General features: G+C 42.4%; 1 protein-coding gene across 28 annotated transcripts in view; it reads right to left on the bottom strand.

Moving 5' to 3' along the window:
* The window catches only part of RBFOX1 (RNA binding fox-1 homolog 1), a 1,472,193-nt gene that overhangs the window by 37,886 nt on the left and 1,416,217 nt on the right, over positions 1-18,090 (bottom strand). For all 28 annotated transcript variants that reach the window (XM_053365865.1, XM_053365877.1, XM_053365871.1 and 25 more), the window contains one exon: positions 10,131-10,195. In XM_053365865.1, the coding sequence (XP_053221840.1) occupies positions 10,131-10,195 (65 nt within the window). The remainder of the gene's footprint in view (positions 1-10,130; positions 10,196-18,090) is intronic.

An 18,090-nucleotide genomic window follows, 5' to 3' on the forward strand; every position in this document is an offset into this window, starting at 1 on the left:
TTACTCCAGCTACATCTCCAAGGCATCTTTTGGGTGTAGGGACAGTGGCTGTTGCTTGGCTAGATGGAAGTGTGTGCATAGAAACCAGTTATTTTGGTGTGTTCCTAATGTGGTCTTCTGTAAGAGTTACACCTATTGCTCCTCCTATCATTCCTCCCCACCAAATGACATGCAATCCCTGAAAATGTGCCCATGGGAAAATGCTGAAGAAAACATGGCATAGCAATGAAATGGGGGGTGGGGAGTTGAAACCCTCACTCCATGTTTGTGAAGAGCCTGCTGGATCGGGCCAGTGGCCCAGCATCCTGTTTTCACAGTGGCTAGCTTTCACAGTGCATTATTGCCTCTGACTGTGGAGATAGAGCATAGCCATCATTGCTGGTAACCACTGACAGCCTTATCCTCCACCCACCGTTGTGTGGAAGGATGTGTTCTGTGCTGCTGGTAACAGAGTGCTTAATTTCTAAAGTGCGGGTGGGGTTCTGGAGCATTCAGCTGTGTGGGAGGTCTCTAAGTTCTGCTTCTTCATTCCAAGAGTGTGGAGGATTTAAGAGGCTGCAGTTGCTCCTGGAGAGAGAAAAGCCCTGAGCATCTGCTCAGGAACGCCCCCTTTGTTATTGCTTAATTTCGTTCTGCTGAAGATTTCTGTGTTGTGGATTTGCTAACTGGACTTGGGCTAGACATGTATTGCTCTGCTTTGGCATACTTCAGCAACAGAAGGAGAGCGCTGTCCTCTAAGGATGGTTCTGTTGCTCTCCAGATGTTGTTGGACTACAAGTCCTATCGTCCCTGACCACTGGCCATGCTGGCGGGGGCTGTTCCAGAGTGGAGAAGGCTGCAATGGTATATATGCAATGCAGTGCATTTGTTTACTTATTTAAGGCTATATTCATTATTTTCATCCCACCCTTCGACTGTAGGAACATGTGTGTATATTACATGTGCTTGAGTTACTGTGAGTCTCATCAATTATATCACCTGGCCTGCTCCCACTTGCACTCATTTTGTGGTTCCCCTTTTGTAGCTCTGGCATATTTGAGTCTGTTTGTTCACTTATCATGTTTATGTCACACTTCTTCCAAAGACCCCAACATAGCATGACATCATCCCTCCATCATGTCACCCCTGTGAGGTAGGTTAAGCTGAGAGATACCAACTGGTTCAGGGAGCTTCATCACCAAGGAGGAATCTGAACCTGGCCTAGTCTCCACACTAAAATAGTTCCCTCATTTATTTTCATGTATGCATGGGGTGGGAGATTTATTTTCCTCAGGGGAACAAATGAACACGTAAAGTCCCTTGTTCACCCACCTGCAATCTGAAGAGTTAGAATCCAGGGGGAAATTACCACTTGATTCTGAAAATTGTAGAAACTAAGTTCTAAGCAGAGATGGGATGTCTCTCAGTTTTTCACCCCCTCCCCCAGTCTGAAGTTCACTTCTCCACTTTTCAACATCAGTTTGTCATCTTTTTATTTCTGAAATAAGTCCTCATCAGTGTTTTTTTGTGTGGATTTCTCCCAATATACACATTTTGGGACACATTTTTAAAAGCCTGTTCCACCACCAGTTTGCAGGGGTACCAACTGGTGTGGCACATATGTTGCCTGTAAGAGACAAAGCTACAACCAGCAGGGCATCTATTGGCATATTTGAAAGTGCTGTGAGGCAGGGGAGGGTATGTTTTAGAGCCCTATTTAAAGGGTGGCCACCTGTCTCTTCTCCGGCAGTGGCACCCTCCCTCCCTGTCCCCCAGTCTGGCATGCTGGTCACTGCTAGAGGGCCAAGTAGGAATTTTTCCCTAACCACATTTTGGAATATGGATTGGTTTTTCACCTACTTTACACTGAATAGTGGGACTAGGGGTGCTATATGGTCTGCCATGTTGTTCAGTAGGCTAATCTGGCTCAGTGATTCTTTTAGCCTGGTGGCACCCTTTAGTCACCTCTTAAGGTAATTGGCTGGCCCTGAGGTTCACTCTTTGAACTCTGAGACTCAGGGGGTGGTAAAGGGGCCACCTTTGAGACCAAGCTGAATCATCCATTTGGAGCTATGGGGTCCTGGTGTGTTTGTGTGATGCAGCAACACTTCCCTTCTCACTTCCAAGTTGTGGCCTGGGAAAGGGGGTAGGCTGGATAGCTATGCCTCTGTTTTCCACAGGCAAAGGTGTTAAGGTGTTTGCTTGCCTAAAGTTGTAGTTCATAGATATCCCCCTCTGCTGATCTTCTTGTGCTCACTGGATAAAAGTGGCCCCATTCAACCCCAGCCTGCGTGTCCATCTCTTTATTTGGTCATCAGGACGCAAAGCAATTTCCCTTAATATGTCATTTTTCTATGTCACTTTCATTAACTGAAAAAGGGGGCACCTCTTATGCTTACCTACTTTGGCAAGTATTCTTTGGCCAAAGAGCAGAATTTCCATATCTGAATCACATTGCACATGGTAATCTGAACTGGGACTGGGTATTGTCTTCTAGGCTTTTAAACTGGGATACTTTGGCCATCTTATCAATAGCCGGTGTTAGCTGATTGGAGGGTTTATTGGGCCAAAGTCCTATGGAGGAGTCTGGAGGCCTACAGTGCAGTGACTTTCGTGAATCAAGGTCAGGGTGTAGATGGGAGATGTGATGACGTCCCAGAACAGAGCTTTCAGACACATGAGACAGCCACCATGTTAAAGCTAAGCAAGTTTTAGTTTTAGATCTCCTAGATGGGAGATCACCTGTCAACCATCTGAACACTGCCTTGAGCTCCATCATGGAAGAAAGGCATGCTATAAATGTGATAAATAAAGTATAGAATCGGTATTGCAACACTGGGATAAAGAGGACAACATCCTATAGAAATCCATACAGGCCAACGTTAATTCTATTGTTATTATAAATTTGACTGGCAAAATCTTTCATGAGGAATGTGTGGACACCCTCTCTCATGTTCCCTAAAAAGACCAGGAACTTTTAAATAGCTACTTGCATACACTTGCGGGCACCCACCCACCCCCACCAGAATTTTACAAAATTAGCATGCAGTTAATGTAGAAAGACCCATCTCCTTCCAGGTTAAGGACTTATTCATGAGATATCACACACTTATATCACTGCCTGCATCCCCCAATCTCACACATATTGACCTTTGTGTTCAAATGCAAGAAAGGAACATTGTCAGTATTTCAGTATTTCAACCTGAGATGCCACAAATTGAATCATAATACACAAATAGGGACAAGGTGGGTGGTGGAGGGGGAGATAGCCAGTCAATGTGAAGTTCTGCCTTTGGGGCTCATTTCAAGCAAGCCATTCTCTGAGCCGATGTGATGGATCTGTTGGAATCTGGTTAACAGCGTTACATACATTCTAGCAACACATCAAGTGATCATGCAATGACAAAATGACGATATGCCCCACTGCCATGCTGAGATAGGTTCTACACCATGAAGAACGACATTAGAGCTTTTGACCTGATTCCCCAGGACACTTGGTGGCCAGTTCACACACTCACCTCTTGGAAAGGAATCAAGTGGAATTAAACCTCCATCTGCCTGCCCCACCCACTATTTACCCTCCCATTGCAGGAAGCTGCCATCACTCACTTATTGTCCAAAGGAGGCTTCTTTGCACATTAAACTGAACACAAGTACAAGCCATCTATACAGATACACAAGTGTTTCTGTGAAAGACTGTATACAGCTCAGCTATCGTACACAAAGACTCTGCATTTGTTGAACGTTGCATGCGAAATATTGTATTGAATATACCACAGAACTATTGTGTACACAGATTGAGTGTAATGTGTGAAGACCCCTAGAAGCTGGTGTAATTGGAGATTGGAGTGTGCCTTGACACTCCAATAGTGTGTGACAGCAGTCTTCTTGTGAGAATAGGGAAGGCCTGTAGGTTTCCTAGCTGTATTACTAGCTGGCGAAGCTGGAAATACTTGATGACAGGCACAATGACAATTGATTTCATATGTATCATCAAGTAGGTAGCAAGTTAGTCAGCCCCTAGTCTCTCCTACAATACAAACATTTATTGGTTTGGTTGCAAATATCAAATGCACAAATATACGACACTGTATCAAAGTGAAATGTGACTGTGGTTTGCATTAAAAAGGATGAGTTTCATTTGCACACTGTTTTGCTCCATACCCGCAATTTGCTCAATCTATTCTTGGGTGGGGGGTCATTTTGTGGGAGGGAAAACAGTGTAACTTGCAAACTTGGTTTCTTCATACTAAGCTTAATATTTTTTCATATATGCAGAAAAGCTTTGTCCATGTCAGTGAAGGATCAACTGCAATGCTTACTTCATTTTTTGCAGGGTTGTTACGTATCAGCATGTCTCCTTTTATTAAAAAAACTATTTACATTTCATTCACAGTTTGTTATCTATTTGACATGTCTTTATTCTTGTCCTATGCAATGTTATACAACATTTCTGATCTTGATGAACAAGGGAACTATTGGGAACAACCATTATTCTGTGGTTTCATAACCGTGGACTCCCTGATATCAGTATTATTTAACATAACCAGTAACTATGCAACCAGTCTCAATTCCTCTATCCATTTCATTAAAAAAAAATAAGTTTACAACCTTATACAACAGTAAGTTATAATTTACTTGTGGATTTCTTTAAAACAAAATATTTCTATCTTACGTTGTTGTTTTTCTAGTTTGTGTACATTTGTAAATGTGTGTGTATTTCCCTAGTTGTTCTAATCGAAAACAATTACAAAATCGTAAGAGCTGACCAAAGGGGAAATAATTCACTCTTGTGACCAGATAAATAATAATTCTAGAAAATGATGCCAACTGAGGGTTAGAATTGGCAATAAAAGATACAAACTCTTTTAAACTAGAATTTTGCTTAAATGCAGAATTAGTAATTGACTCATGATTTTTCATTTCTCCCCCCCCCATCTTACAATTTAAAAAGGACCGCTATCCACAGGGAATGAATAAACTAATTTATTCAGATGCAAAATCCATCTTTCTTTTAGTGGGGAAAAAAAAACATTAGGAAGTTAATAAATCGAATCAACCAGTTTGCAACTAAAACATAGTTTGAGGTATCCATGTTTGCATAAAGTTTCATATCCTCAAAGTCATATTTGCATAGGTTACTTATTAAAAGTAGTTTTATAATGTCCCCCAGAGAGAAAAGCAATTAAAATTTTATAGATTTGCAACTAACCCCCCCAAATCTTTATTCAGCTGGGGACACACACATTTAAAACCAATAAGCTACATAATACTCAAAACGAACTAAATCCACTTAAAATACCTAGGATTATGCAAAAGACTGATGTTTTGCGATCCTAATTATACATAAAGAGGGTATTTGAAAATTTAGCATGCTGGAGATACTTTGTCATAAATAATAATTTGGGAGGGGAGTGTAACTATTGCACTGTTTCCTGATTCTGCTTGGTTTGAGAAAATTTCATTGTGTAGTTAGCCAGATTCTCATAAATGAGCTAGACTGTTGTGATGGGAATATTTGTACACACTGACCAGAAGTTACTGTTAAGACACTTCTCATCTCTTTGTCAGAGCTGCCCCTCAAATGACACTCAGGTGGAAGGATTATCAGGAAGGGAGGGGAGGAAAGGAAGTGGGTCACTAGACCAGGAGATGAGCCAATTTGGGGGGTTCTAAGGCAGTTTATGCTTGTTCAAAGTGGGGGGGGGGGTGGCTGAATTTGCTCTGAGAAGTTCAGTTCTGCACATTTTCACATTGGATTGTGAATCATGAACATTTGCCAGCACTTTAGTGAGATTATTTTCTGATATGCACATTTCTGTATGTTATATTAATCTCTGTATATTATATTCACTAGTATAGTTATTTTCATGCACATTTTACACATATCACACATATTTTGGCTAGGGGACTGCCTTGAAAGATTTGGCTTTTATGTTGTTTCAAAGGAAATGTGGATTAGATAGACTTCTCTTTAAGTGCTACCTGACTTGAATTTCTCCTCCATCCCAACCCTGAGCTTTCCACTTCCCCTGATTCCCACCACGCCAATGAAAATTGATTTAGCTAAGTGTCTTCACCTAAATCTAATTCTAAACTTGAGAGTTTCTCCTCAGACAAAACATCAGGGGAATTCCAAGGGAATCATGGAATCATAGAATTGGGATCCTGAGGGTCATCTTCTCCAACCCCCTGCAATGCAGGCAAGTCAAAAGAATTTTGACAAAACTAGCTAAAATTAAGTCTCAAGTGATTCTTTGGAGCCATGGTCATGGTTGTGGCAGTCATGTGCACAATCATGTCCTTGAGGTCTTCCCCTTCTGCCCACAAAGTCTATGGATTATCTTCCCTCTTGCTGTCCCTTGGTTATGACTGTGAAATTGATCTTTTACTCCCTTGAAAAGTACATAAAGCTGAAGGAGGAAGTTGGAAGAGTGGCACTCTTTCCCATTTCCTCTTTCAGTTCTATGTGCTTTTTAAGGCTCAGGTTAATTCTACTGGATTTCACTTTTCCCCAGATCCTTTGGGAAAGTGGCAATCTCTCACCCTCTCTCGGGGTGGGGGCTGGAGAAGAGAAAGAAGTGACTAGAGGGGGTTGCATTCATGGCACTCGCTTAAAGATTCACATGTGCCCAGAGGCCTGAAAAAAGGTTGATGATTTGGATGGTCAGCTTCCAAAGAGAACAATAAATCTACTTTTGCAAAGCAAAAATAGTTGAAGGTTGCTTTAAAATGCTGAATACGCTGCTCAGGAAATTCTACTGTTGCTAGTACAACGTATGGAGGCATTGGGGGCCTTGCACTCAAATGTACTCAAAAAAAGAGAATAATTTATGGATGAAGCTGAATGGGAAAGCTTAAGCATAAGAAGACCCTGCTTAATCAGGCCAATGACCCGTCTAGTCCAACATCATGTCCTCACAGTGCCCAATCAGATGCCCCATTGGGAAACCCACAAGCAGCACCCGAGCACAACAGCACTCTCCCCCTCCTATGTTTTCTAGCAACTGGCATTCAGAAGCATTACTGCCTCTGACCATGGAGGCAGAACATAGCAACTGACAGCCTTATCCTCCATGAATTTGTTCAATCCTCCTTTAAAGCCATCCAAGTTGGTGGCCATCACTGCCTCTTGTGAAACTAAGCTTGCTTGCCTGCTTCCTTCCTTTCATATAAATTCTGCTTGATATTTTGCTTCAGGCAAAGCTCAGTGCCTCTGAAGTTTTCCTCCAGACCTAAGCCATTCAAAACACTTTGGAATGGAATATATGGAAGGAACTGGAAGGCTGTGGGAATGCTCCTGCATTAGGCTGACTCATGTAAAATGGAGAGCTGAATTGTAAAGTCACTGCATTCTAATAAATGCAGACACTTGACCAAACAAGGGCTAACAATTCTGTCCCACACTACCATACCCTGAATGCAAATGCCATGGAGGTGTCCCCCAGTCTGTGCATTTTTGCACACACAATTTGGGTGGAGAACTGTATTACAAACATCAAAGGATAGCTATGTTTTGGTCTGTGTTTTGTTTCAGAAAGGTGTAAATTAGGTGGGCTTGCCTTTAAATGTGAACTGAATGGAAATTCTTACTATTCCTGGTCATATTCTCTGTCTCTTGTGAAACGGATGCTGTCACACCTCTCCAATCCCAAGCATGTTTCAAATCAAACTATGCCATTCCAATTGATCAAAAGCCTTTTCCAGGAATCCTTCAGAAATATCTTCTTTTCATGCTTCTCCTGAAGAGTAGTCTCTATGCTAGTCTCTATGCTAGATGCCTGATTGAAAAGCAAATTGACAATCTGAAAGTAGTGCTTGGAAAAGTCAGGCCCAGGGGCCAAATGCAGCCCTGGAAGCCTCTCTATCTTGTCTTTGGGGTCTCCCCAGGCCATGCCCCTCACCAGACCTGCTTCACACCCTAATTAAGTGTTTTTGCCTGCCTGGCTAGAATGTGTCAATGAACTCTGACAAAGCCTCTTGCTGCCTGGATGTAGGATAGAAATGAGTACATGAGTATGTGTAGAAACAAGGCTACTACAGAAAGGTAAAATGTACATTCATTACTCCACCCACTTTTGCCTCTGGTGTCACCATAGACATGTAGCCCCCGGCAGATTGTCCAAGAGGGAAGGTGACCCTTGGGCTGGGGGAAAATAAGGTTCCCCACCCCATTCCTAGAGGAAGCACAGATGGCCTTGCTTGACTTGATTTGTTCAGGACACCAGTGGTGCTCTCTTTGCAATAGCAGGTTCCTAAGGGTGGGGCAGGTTATAATGCACATTTGCAGAAGCCACTCTGTGCATGTTCAGGGTGTTCAATTCCTTTATGAATACTGACACCATGCAAACCCTACAATGCTCCTCCGTAGGAAAAAAATGTATTCAAACCCCAGAATCAATATTTTCAGAGAGTCAAGTGACAAATTGAAGGTTAACGGGGATTTCCCTTTTCTATTCTTTTTCCTGTTTGGCTCTAGATAACGTTGAGCTACCATTTATAGCTTTTGCCCTCAAAGATCCAGTAGCCTTTTCAGCGCTGCAAGCTCACAGAGAAAATACTTTTAGCCGCCACATGCTAATGACACACCTTTGTGGAAATGAAATGAGGATTGACTGAGTTGCACTCCGTACGATCGGATATTCCAAGTAAGGAACGAAAAGCAAAAAAAACTCGGAACTCCAGTTGCATACCAGGCACAAATAGCAGAACTGGAGTGATAAGACTAATCCGTAAATCAGAGTGGGGGAAAAAAAGGTTAACTTTCTTACCTGTCAGACACAGCATGCCTCAGCCAGCTCATGCAAATTGATTTTATTCACCAAACATGTGTATGTGTTTCTTCATTACCAGAATAAGCAGCACTTTGAGAAAGCAACTGAGCATGCAGAACATTTCAACATTCATTCATTGTTCCATATAGATATTTAGGGAACTGAATCCATGAACAGCACTTTAAAGTTATATGATATATACTCTATATGTATGCATATGTACCATTTGTTCCACCGTTATGTTTTTAATTTAATGCCACTCCCCACCTTAAAAGGAATGGAAATATAAAATTCATTAACAGTTGCTTCCTTGACAAACTCTCCCCAGTTAGGTTTCCAGAGGTGCCATTTTCCCTAACAGCTCACAAAGCCTGAACATTTTCTGTAAATGAAAATGAGAGTTCTAAGACCTTTTGCAAATCATCCCGATATTTTATTCCTTTCCTCTGCTTCTTTGAATATCTATTTGATTTTTAAAGTTCGAACTGTTTTCTCTTTCAGTGGAAAGCTGATGTTGTCAAAGTTAAGGTATTTCTATTCTGTCCGCCATTCTGTGTGATCAGATTTTATTTGAGTTGGATCTCTTTGCTCCCCCAGGGATGTTGGACACAATCAAACTATGAATAAGCATCCGTATATAAGTTCCACTGACTGCAATGGGAGAGAGTGAAGGCTGGGCTTCACTTACACATTGAGCTCAGTGGGATGGGCAATGAAATGATGGGACCAGTGTGACGGGCAATGTTTACTCAGAAGTAAGTCCCACTGAGGTTACTTCTCAGAAGTAAGTCCGACTGCACTTGTGAGATTGTCAGCACTGTCAAACTCAATGGAACTTACTTCTAAATAAACAGAAACAGAATTGTGCTATTACCATCCTATTCTATGCATGTTTGCCCAGTAATTAAGTCCCAGATCAACAGGGACTTGCTTCCAAAATTGGGGTGTGTGTGTGTAAGAAAGCACTGTTTCGTTTCTGCTGCTGATCATTTCCCACCAATAACAATAAGCTCTGTATATCTTTTGTTTCCATTGGCTTTAATTAGGGTTAAACATGGATTTATCCTTCAAGAAGTAAAGGAACATAAAGCTAAATGTCAGGATGATGCCAGACTTTGGAGAGCCATGTGCAGTCTCTCCATTCCTTGCGAAGTTCATGGTAAATTTGGTTTAGATGTGACTACGCAGTTATCCAATATCTTATAAGGTGGGCAACTAACCTTTCTAGTAATGGCCCTTCATGGATTATAACTATGTAGCCTTATAGACTACAGCTATGCACAGAGCAATAAAACATGAAACCTAAGCAGAGCACAAGGTGTCTAAGTAGCACAATTTCCAACTGAGGTATGTATTCAGCAGTAAATTACTTTTTACCTGTCACTGTAGGCAGCTGCGGTTGCTGTGGTAGGCTGGGCATACCGGTACGCAGCATAACCACCCTAAAACACAAAGACACTCTAATCAGATTAGAATTACAGACAGTAACAAATTTAGAGGGGGGGCGAACCACATACACACAACACCCCAAATAATTAGTAACAATTAGTTTGGCTTATGAGTTTCACAAACAGCTACAGAGAGCTTCAAACAGTGTAATTGTTAATGGCAGTTTCTAAAACCAGCTTGTACATTAGCTGAATGAGCTGGTGCACATCAGAAGAGGCATAATGAAATATGAATTTACATACAAATCCAGAGCATGCCTGCTCAGAAAGGTCTCAACGAGATTTACTCCTATTGTAAGTGTGCATGCGAGTCCAGCCTCAGAGTTTTCCCTGAGTTTCATCCTCATAGATAGACTTGCTATGCCTGTAAAGAAGTTAAGTCTAGCTGAGTTCAGAGGAGCTTACTCCTAGGCAGGTGTGTATTATGTGGTCTTAATCGAAGTGTGTAATTCACAGTTCTTTTTTTTAAAAGGGGATTAGATAGATTCATGGAGAGAGAGGAGGAAACCATGACTGTTAAACCATGACTGTGAATGACTGAGGTCCTCCTCCAAGGGTCTTCTGCTGGTTCCCTCACTGCGAGAAGCAAAGTTACAGGGAACCAGGCAGAGGGCCTTCTCGGCAGTGGTGCCCTCCCTGTGGAACGCCCTCCCTTCAGATGTCAAGGAGATAAAGAATTACACAACTGCTTATTATTTGAATATGCTGTAAGCCACCCAGAGTGGCTGGGGAAACCCAGCCAGATGGGCAGGGTATAAATAATAGAATTATTATTATTAATGAAGCCTTCAAGTACAGTTGCAGTTTACCTTTGGTTACCACATGTGGAGAATCAACAGAGGGCAGGGGTGTGGGTGATTGATCATGCCATGCACTGATTGGGAGTGCCCAATGAATGAAGTTGACTGTTTCCTATAATTGCCAGGTGAACTTAAGGGGAATTAAGTTCCATCTGAGGATAGAGCTCTGAAGAATTTCTAGTTCATCTTCATTGTCATTCCCACACCACACCATGCAAGAAAAGGGTCCAGAAATTTAGCATTCTTTTTTTTATTTAAGTAAATCAATTGGTCATTGATAAAGAAAGTCAGAAAGCAAAAGGCTGAGGCAGTGTTCTATGGCTGAATAGGCAGATTGGGAGATGCTACTGCTGCTTAGCCACTTCATCACAGTTGCTAAGCAGTAAGAAGGAAGGAATGTGAGGTATTTTCTATATCTTCCCTGATGAAGAGGTCCACTTCTAAGAGGAAGGAGTTGCAGCAAGAAGTATAGGAACAGGAACTAAGTGAATGACTCCTTGTGACGTTAACATCTGTGTGACTGGCACAAATCACATAGGGCAAGCCTTTCCTAGTAGGGAAATAAAATTACTAGCTTCACATGTTGACATTTTATCTGCCAGATATTTTATTACTTGTATGTGGCCCCTGATTTACTTTGGAAGTGCCAAATGGCATCTGGCTCAACACTTTTAAAAGAGATTGTACAACAGGGTGAACCTTGATCAGATGGCGCAATGCAATTTCTTAGACAGGAGTTCCAATTCACTTGTGATCATCTGTGAATACCTCCAATTACATTGCACTGTTGGTTGCAACTTGCTTGTAGCCTTGTTACTATTAGTAGTAGTATACCCCACCCACTCTGGGCAGCTTCCAACATATATAAAAACATAATAAAAAATTAAACATACGTAGTTATTGAAAAAGGTTAGCACTGCAGCCTCTACTTTTTATCTCCAAAACAGTTCTGTGATGTTGACTCAAAAACAAGAGACTGGTCCAGGGCTACTCTGCATTCTTAAAACTAAAAAAAGGGACTCGATCCCAACTCTCCTCAAGCCCAAGTTTCTAGGCATCTGGTTGAGCACCACTTGCACCCAAAATCAATGAAGGCTGGCTGCAAAATTATGTATTTGCCTACTTGGGCATATTTGTTAGGACCCATCTTATTTCTGTGACAGTAAGTTGCTTTAAATTGCTTTTAAATATTGAGTTTCAGTTGTTGTAAACTTGGGGTAAAGGGCAGATTAACAACAACAACAACAATAACAACAACAACAACAACATAGAATCATAGAATCGTAGAGTTGGAAGAGACCACAAGGGCCATCGAGTCCAACCCCCTGCCAAGCAGGAAACACCATCAGAGCACTCCTGACATATGGTTGTCAAGCCTCTGCTTAAAGACCTCCAAAGAAGGAGACTCCACCACACTCCTTGGCAGCAAATTCCACTGTCAAACAGCTCTTACTGTCAGGAAGTTCTTCCTAATGTTTAGGTGGAATCTTCTTTCTTGTAGTTTGGAACCATTGCTCCGTGTCCGCTTCTCTGGAGCAGCAGAAAACAACCTTTCTCCCTCCTCTATGTGACATCCTTTTATATATTTGAACATGGCTATCATATCACCCCTTAACCTCCTCTTCTCCAGGCTAAACATGCCCAGCTCCCTTAGCCGTTCCTCATAAGGCATCGTTTCCAGGCCTTTGACCATTTTGGTTGCCCTCCTCCGGACACGTTCCAGTTTGTCAGTGTCCTTCTTGAACTGTGGTGCCCAGAACTGGACACAGTACTCCAGGTGAGGTCTGACCAGAGCAGAATATAGTGGCACTATTACTTCCCTTGATCTAGATGCTATACTCCTATTGATGCAGCCCAGAATTGCATTGGCTTTTTTAGCTGCCGCGTCACACTGTTGGCTCATGTCAAGTTTGTGGTCAACCAAGACTCCTAGATCCTTTTCACATGTAGTGCTCTCAAGCCAGGTGTCACCCATCTTGTATTTGTGCCTCTCATTTTTTTTGCCCAAGTGCAATACTTTACATTTCTCCCTGTTAAAATTCATCTTGTTTGTTTTGGCCCAGTTCTCTAATCTGTCAAGGTCGTTTTGAAGTGTGATCCTGTCCTCTGGGGTGTTAGCCACCCCTCCCAGTTTGGTGTCATCTGCAAATTTGATCAGGATGCCCTTGAGTCCATCATCCAAGTCGTTGATAAAGATGTTGAATAAGACCGGGCCCAAGACAGAACCCTGTGGCACCCCACTAGTCACTCTTCTCCAGGATGAAGAGGAACCATTGATGAGCACCCTTTGGGTTCGGTCAGTCAGCCAGTTACAAATCCACTGAGTGGTAGCATAGTCAAGACCGCATTTTACCAGCTTCTTTACAAGAATATCATGGGGCACCTTGTCAAATGCCTTGCTGAAATCAAGGTAAGCTACATCCACTGCGTTCCCTTCATCTACCAGGCTTGTAATTCTGTCAAAAAACGAGATCAGGTTAGTCTGACATGACTTATTTTTCAGAAATCCATGCTGACTATTGGTGATCACAGCATTCCTTTCTAGGTGCTCACAGACTGTTTGCTTAATGATCTGCTCCAGAATCTTCCCTGGTATTGATGTCAGACTGACTGGGCGGTAATTATTTGGGTCCTCTCTTTTCCCCTTTTTGAAAATAGGGACAACATTTGCCCTCCTCCAGTCTGCCGGGACTTCGCCTGTTTTCCAGGAATTCTCAAAGATGACTGCCAGTGGTTCTGAGATCACATCTGCCAGTTCTTTTAATACTCTTGGATGCAGTTCATCTGGCCCTGGAGACTTGAATACATCTAGACAAGCCAAGTATTCTTGTACTATCTCCTTAGTTATTCTGGGCTGTGTTTCCTCTGCTGAATCATTTGCTCCAAATTCTTCAGGTCGGGCATTGTTTTCTTTATCGGAGAAGACTGAGGCAAAGAAGGCATTGAGGAGTTCAGCCCTTTCTGTGTCCCCTGTTTGCATTTCACCATCTTCTCCTCTGAGTGACCCCACTGTTTCTTTGTTCTTCCTTTTGCTACGAACATACCCATAAAAGCCTTTTTTGTTGCTTTTAACCTCTCTAGCAAGCCTGAGTTCATTCTGTGCTTTAGCTTTTCTGACTTTGTGTCTACATGTGCTGGCTATTTGTTTGAATTCCTCTTTGGTGGTTCCCCCCTTTTCTATTTTTTGTACACATCCTTTTTTAATCTTAACTCAGTTAAAAGTTCTTTAGATAGCCACCCTGGCTTCTTTAGGCACCTTCCATGTTTCCGTCTCATTGGTATTGCCTGAAGTTGTGCTTTTACTATCTCCCTCTTAACAAACTCCCAGCCATCATGAACTCCCTTTCCTTTTAGTATTACTGTCCATGGGATCTCACCCAGCACTTCCCTAAGTTTTATGAAGTCGGCTTTCTTAAAGTCAAGAAATTGAGTCCTAGTGTGCTTGGCTGCTCCTTTCCGCTGTATAGTAAACTTCAGAAGAGCATGATCACTCGCGCCTAATGATCCTTCCACTTCTACCCCACTAACCAGGTCATCAACATTGCTTAGGACCAGATCTAAAATGGCTGTTCCTCTTGTTGCTTCTCCCACTTTCTGGACAATGAAGTTGTCTGCAAGGCCAGTGAGGAATCTGTTTGACCTTATGCTCTTGGCTGAGTTTGACATCCAACAAATATCTGGGTAATTGAAGTCCCCCATTACTACTATCTCCCTTCCTTTTGCATGCTTGGCCATCTGTTCCAGGAAGGCATCATCTATGTCCACCGTGTGGCTTGGGGATCTATAGTAAACTCCCACAATGAGGTCACTGTTATTCTTCTCTCCCTTAAGAATAACAGTGACCTCATTGTGGGAGTTTACTATAGATCCCCAAGCCAAACAGAGGACATAGATGATGCCTTCCTGGAACAGATGGGGAGCTTTTTCCCTCCAGGCGTCAGGGACTGGCTGGATGATGAGGAATGGTGGGAGGCCCCAGCTAGGGAACCACCAAGAGAACCCCAGAAGAAGAAGAGGAAGAAGAAGAGTTTGGATTTGATATCCTGCTTTATCACTACCCGAAGGAGTCTCAAAGCGGCTAACATTCTCCTTTCCCTTCCTCCCCCACAACAAACACTCTGTGAGGTGAGTGGGGCTGAGAGACTTCAAAGAAGTGTGACTGGCCCAAAGTCACCCAGCAGCTGCATGTGGAGGAGCGGAGACGCGAACCCGGTTCCCCAGATTATGAAACTACTGCTCTTAACCACTACACCACACTGGCTCTTTTTGTGTGCTGACCTGCATATGAACCAGCCCTGACACCAAGTCATCTGAATTAGGCACTCCTAGTTTAATTTTTTTAAATGATAAGCAACCAGAAGCTGCTTCCTCTCTCATCCTAGTAGAGCTCATTGAATCTGCCCCATGGAGAAGCAGTTTGCATTCTCTCTCTCTCTCTCTCTCTCTCTCTCTCTCCCTCTCTCTCTCCCTCTCTCTCTCCAGTCATAAAGACTGTAATAAATTATGTCAGAGGTTTTTGCCCAATCCCATTAAGCAACCCTTTTACAAGTCTATTTAGAAAGCATCTTGGGAAACGAAGTCCAAATGTGTTGGGGGGGGAGCAGCAATGCCCATCAACTTTGCCCCCCTCCTGGCTCCGTCAAATATTTTACTGGTAGGGGAGCAAAGAGATCTGGGCCCCTATGAGTTGATGCCTGTGCATATATTAGACATAGAAAAAGGCCACCAGTCTCCAGTACAAGAACAAGTTGCTTCCCTTTGTAACTTCCTATGGCTTAGGGAAGAAGGAAGCTACAAAACAGAGCCTTGAAGTCCGTTCAGAGATATGTATAGAACCCTGATACAAGCGTGCCTAAAATTAGCAGTACACTAAATTTTTCTCTCATCTTTTGTTAACCATTCTCTATAAATTAATGAGATTAGGAATTTCTTTCAAAAGTGATCAAAGGGGAGAGAAAATATTGGTGAAAGTCTCTTCAGTGTTTTTTATTTTATTTTAATAATGCATTTATACATTACTTCTAAGTGAAGCAAGGATTGCTTGTGAGTGCCACTTCTTTCAGCCTACCACTCATCTCACCAGTGGTCTGCACTCGGCAGTCTCCCCAGGTGCCCATGTCCGCATTAAAACCCATCACGGGGGAACTCCTTCCAAGGGTACGATCAGGAGCATGGTCAGCTGGGGAGGCTGCAGAATGCTGGGAAAATGTTATTTGGGGGGGGGGGACCACATATGCCACTCTCAGCCACTCACAACAATGAGATACATTCAAAACTCCACATCCCCAGGAAGTCTTAATAAATTCTCAAGTGCCCTGAAAACGAGGCAGGAAAATGGAAATCTCCTTCAAAGCGAGGAAAAGGGGTGGGTGGGGACTTGCAAGAATTTGGAGGACAGATTTTGGCACTACTTAAAATATGAATGCTCTAACTTCACTGGATTATTGAATAGTTTGCAACAAAGGATTCCACTCCCCCAGAATTAACATTTACTTGTATGTGACAAGTAAAACTGTTCCATTATAAGCAAGTGAGGGGTGGGGGTGGGGGGGGGATCTTGGAAAGGAACTGTGTGCAGTGATGCATTGATGATCAAACTGTGAAAACAGCCATGCTTCCTGTTCAATGGACCACGGAGTTATATCAACCGTTTCCAAATGATCTCACAGCATGCCAATTAACAGTCAGAACCCGGTCTCCATAGATAAGGCAAACAACATTTACATCCCAATTAGAATCTGCCCGTTCCATTTTCCTCTGGGATTCAAGGGTCTTCCCACTCTCCCATAGTTTACAAGATAACGAAGAGGAGGGGAGATCAATTGGCTTTCACAAGATTTCCCAACTCCTGGCTTTTACTGCTGAAGTGAGCACAACAATTTAGGGAGGAGAGGATTTCCCCATCCAGTCACTTTATAATCCCTCAGTTTCACTCTGCCCTGCATTTTGCCTGCATTTTAATTTAACTAGGAAACTCATGAAAATGAATTCCAGGGTTGGTGCATACTATTTGTATCCCCCAAGCTACTAAATCACACATATACATTGTAAGTAAGTAAATAAATAAAAACACATTTGTATTCTTTTCATACGGTTCTTTGAATATGCACTTGTGTTTTGATAAAACACAAATGCAGTATAATCTTGGTACAATGACAAGGGGTTTCAATATCCCCTTCTCCATTTCTGAGAGATTAACAGAGAGAAGTCTGATTCTTCTGTCAATCTCTGTTTTTTTCAGTTTCTCATTTCCGCCCAGTCTTAAATCCAGTTTGCCACATTAACGTATCAGTTTGTGTGTGTTTAAGAAAAGTCCTCACAAAAATTAGCCAGCATTTGAGTGCACATATCTCCTAATGGACACTTTTTAGTATGTAATTTTGCCTGCAAATTTTAAAGAAATTCCCCTCAAATAATGGACTTTTGCATCTTATATTTACTCATATGCATTTTTGTAGGATTTGTTTCTCTGTTTGGAGAATTTCATTGCAAAATTCAGTGTGACTCTCAAAATTTTGCTGTGTTTTGCCCATATATAGTTTCATATAAAAACGCAAACAGAGCTAGATTTCTCCACGTAGCCCTAACTGCATGAGGGAGAAAGTGGGATCATGCCTGTTGTTGGCCACCTCCCCCAGCACATATTCTGATGTCCCTATTGGTCAAGGTTGACATGTTCAGCATTAACGAGAAAGGGGTGTGTGTGTTTGACCCTGGGATCCCTGGGCAAATCAGGGTTCTTGATAATTTAAAAGAGTCCTAGGTGTATACAGCTGTATGTGAGATCCTTTCAGAGGTGCCAGGTTGCCCCCAAGGTTGAGGGGGCCTGGCACACATTGCATATGTGTAACATCGCACATGAAGTCATGCACATCTCCTGACACCATTGAGGACGGTGCAGCCTTCTGCTAAACCACACTGGTCCCCACAGCATCTCCCAATACTGGGCAGGCCAGTGGGACCCTTTCATTTCATTTCCCTTTTAATTTGTATACTACCTTTCTATATTACTATACACAAGGTGGTTTACAAGCTGAAGAAACAACAAAATAGACATCAAAAAGCACACACGTTTCTACATCTAATGAT

The sequence above is a fragment of the Podarcis raffonei genome, chromosome 14, assembly GCF_027172205.1.
Source record: "Podarcis raffonei isolate rPodRaf1 chromosome 14, rPodRaf1.pri, whole genome shotgun sequence".
Taxonomy (NCBI): Eukaryota; Metazoa; Chordata; class Lepidosauria; order Squamata; family Lacertidae; genus Podarcis; species Podarcis raffonei.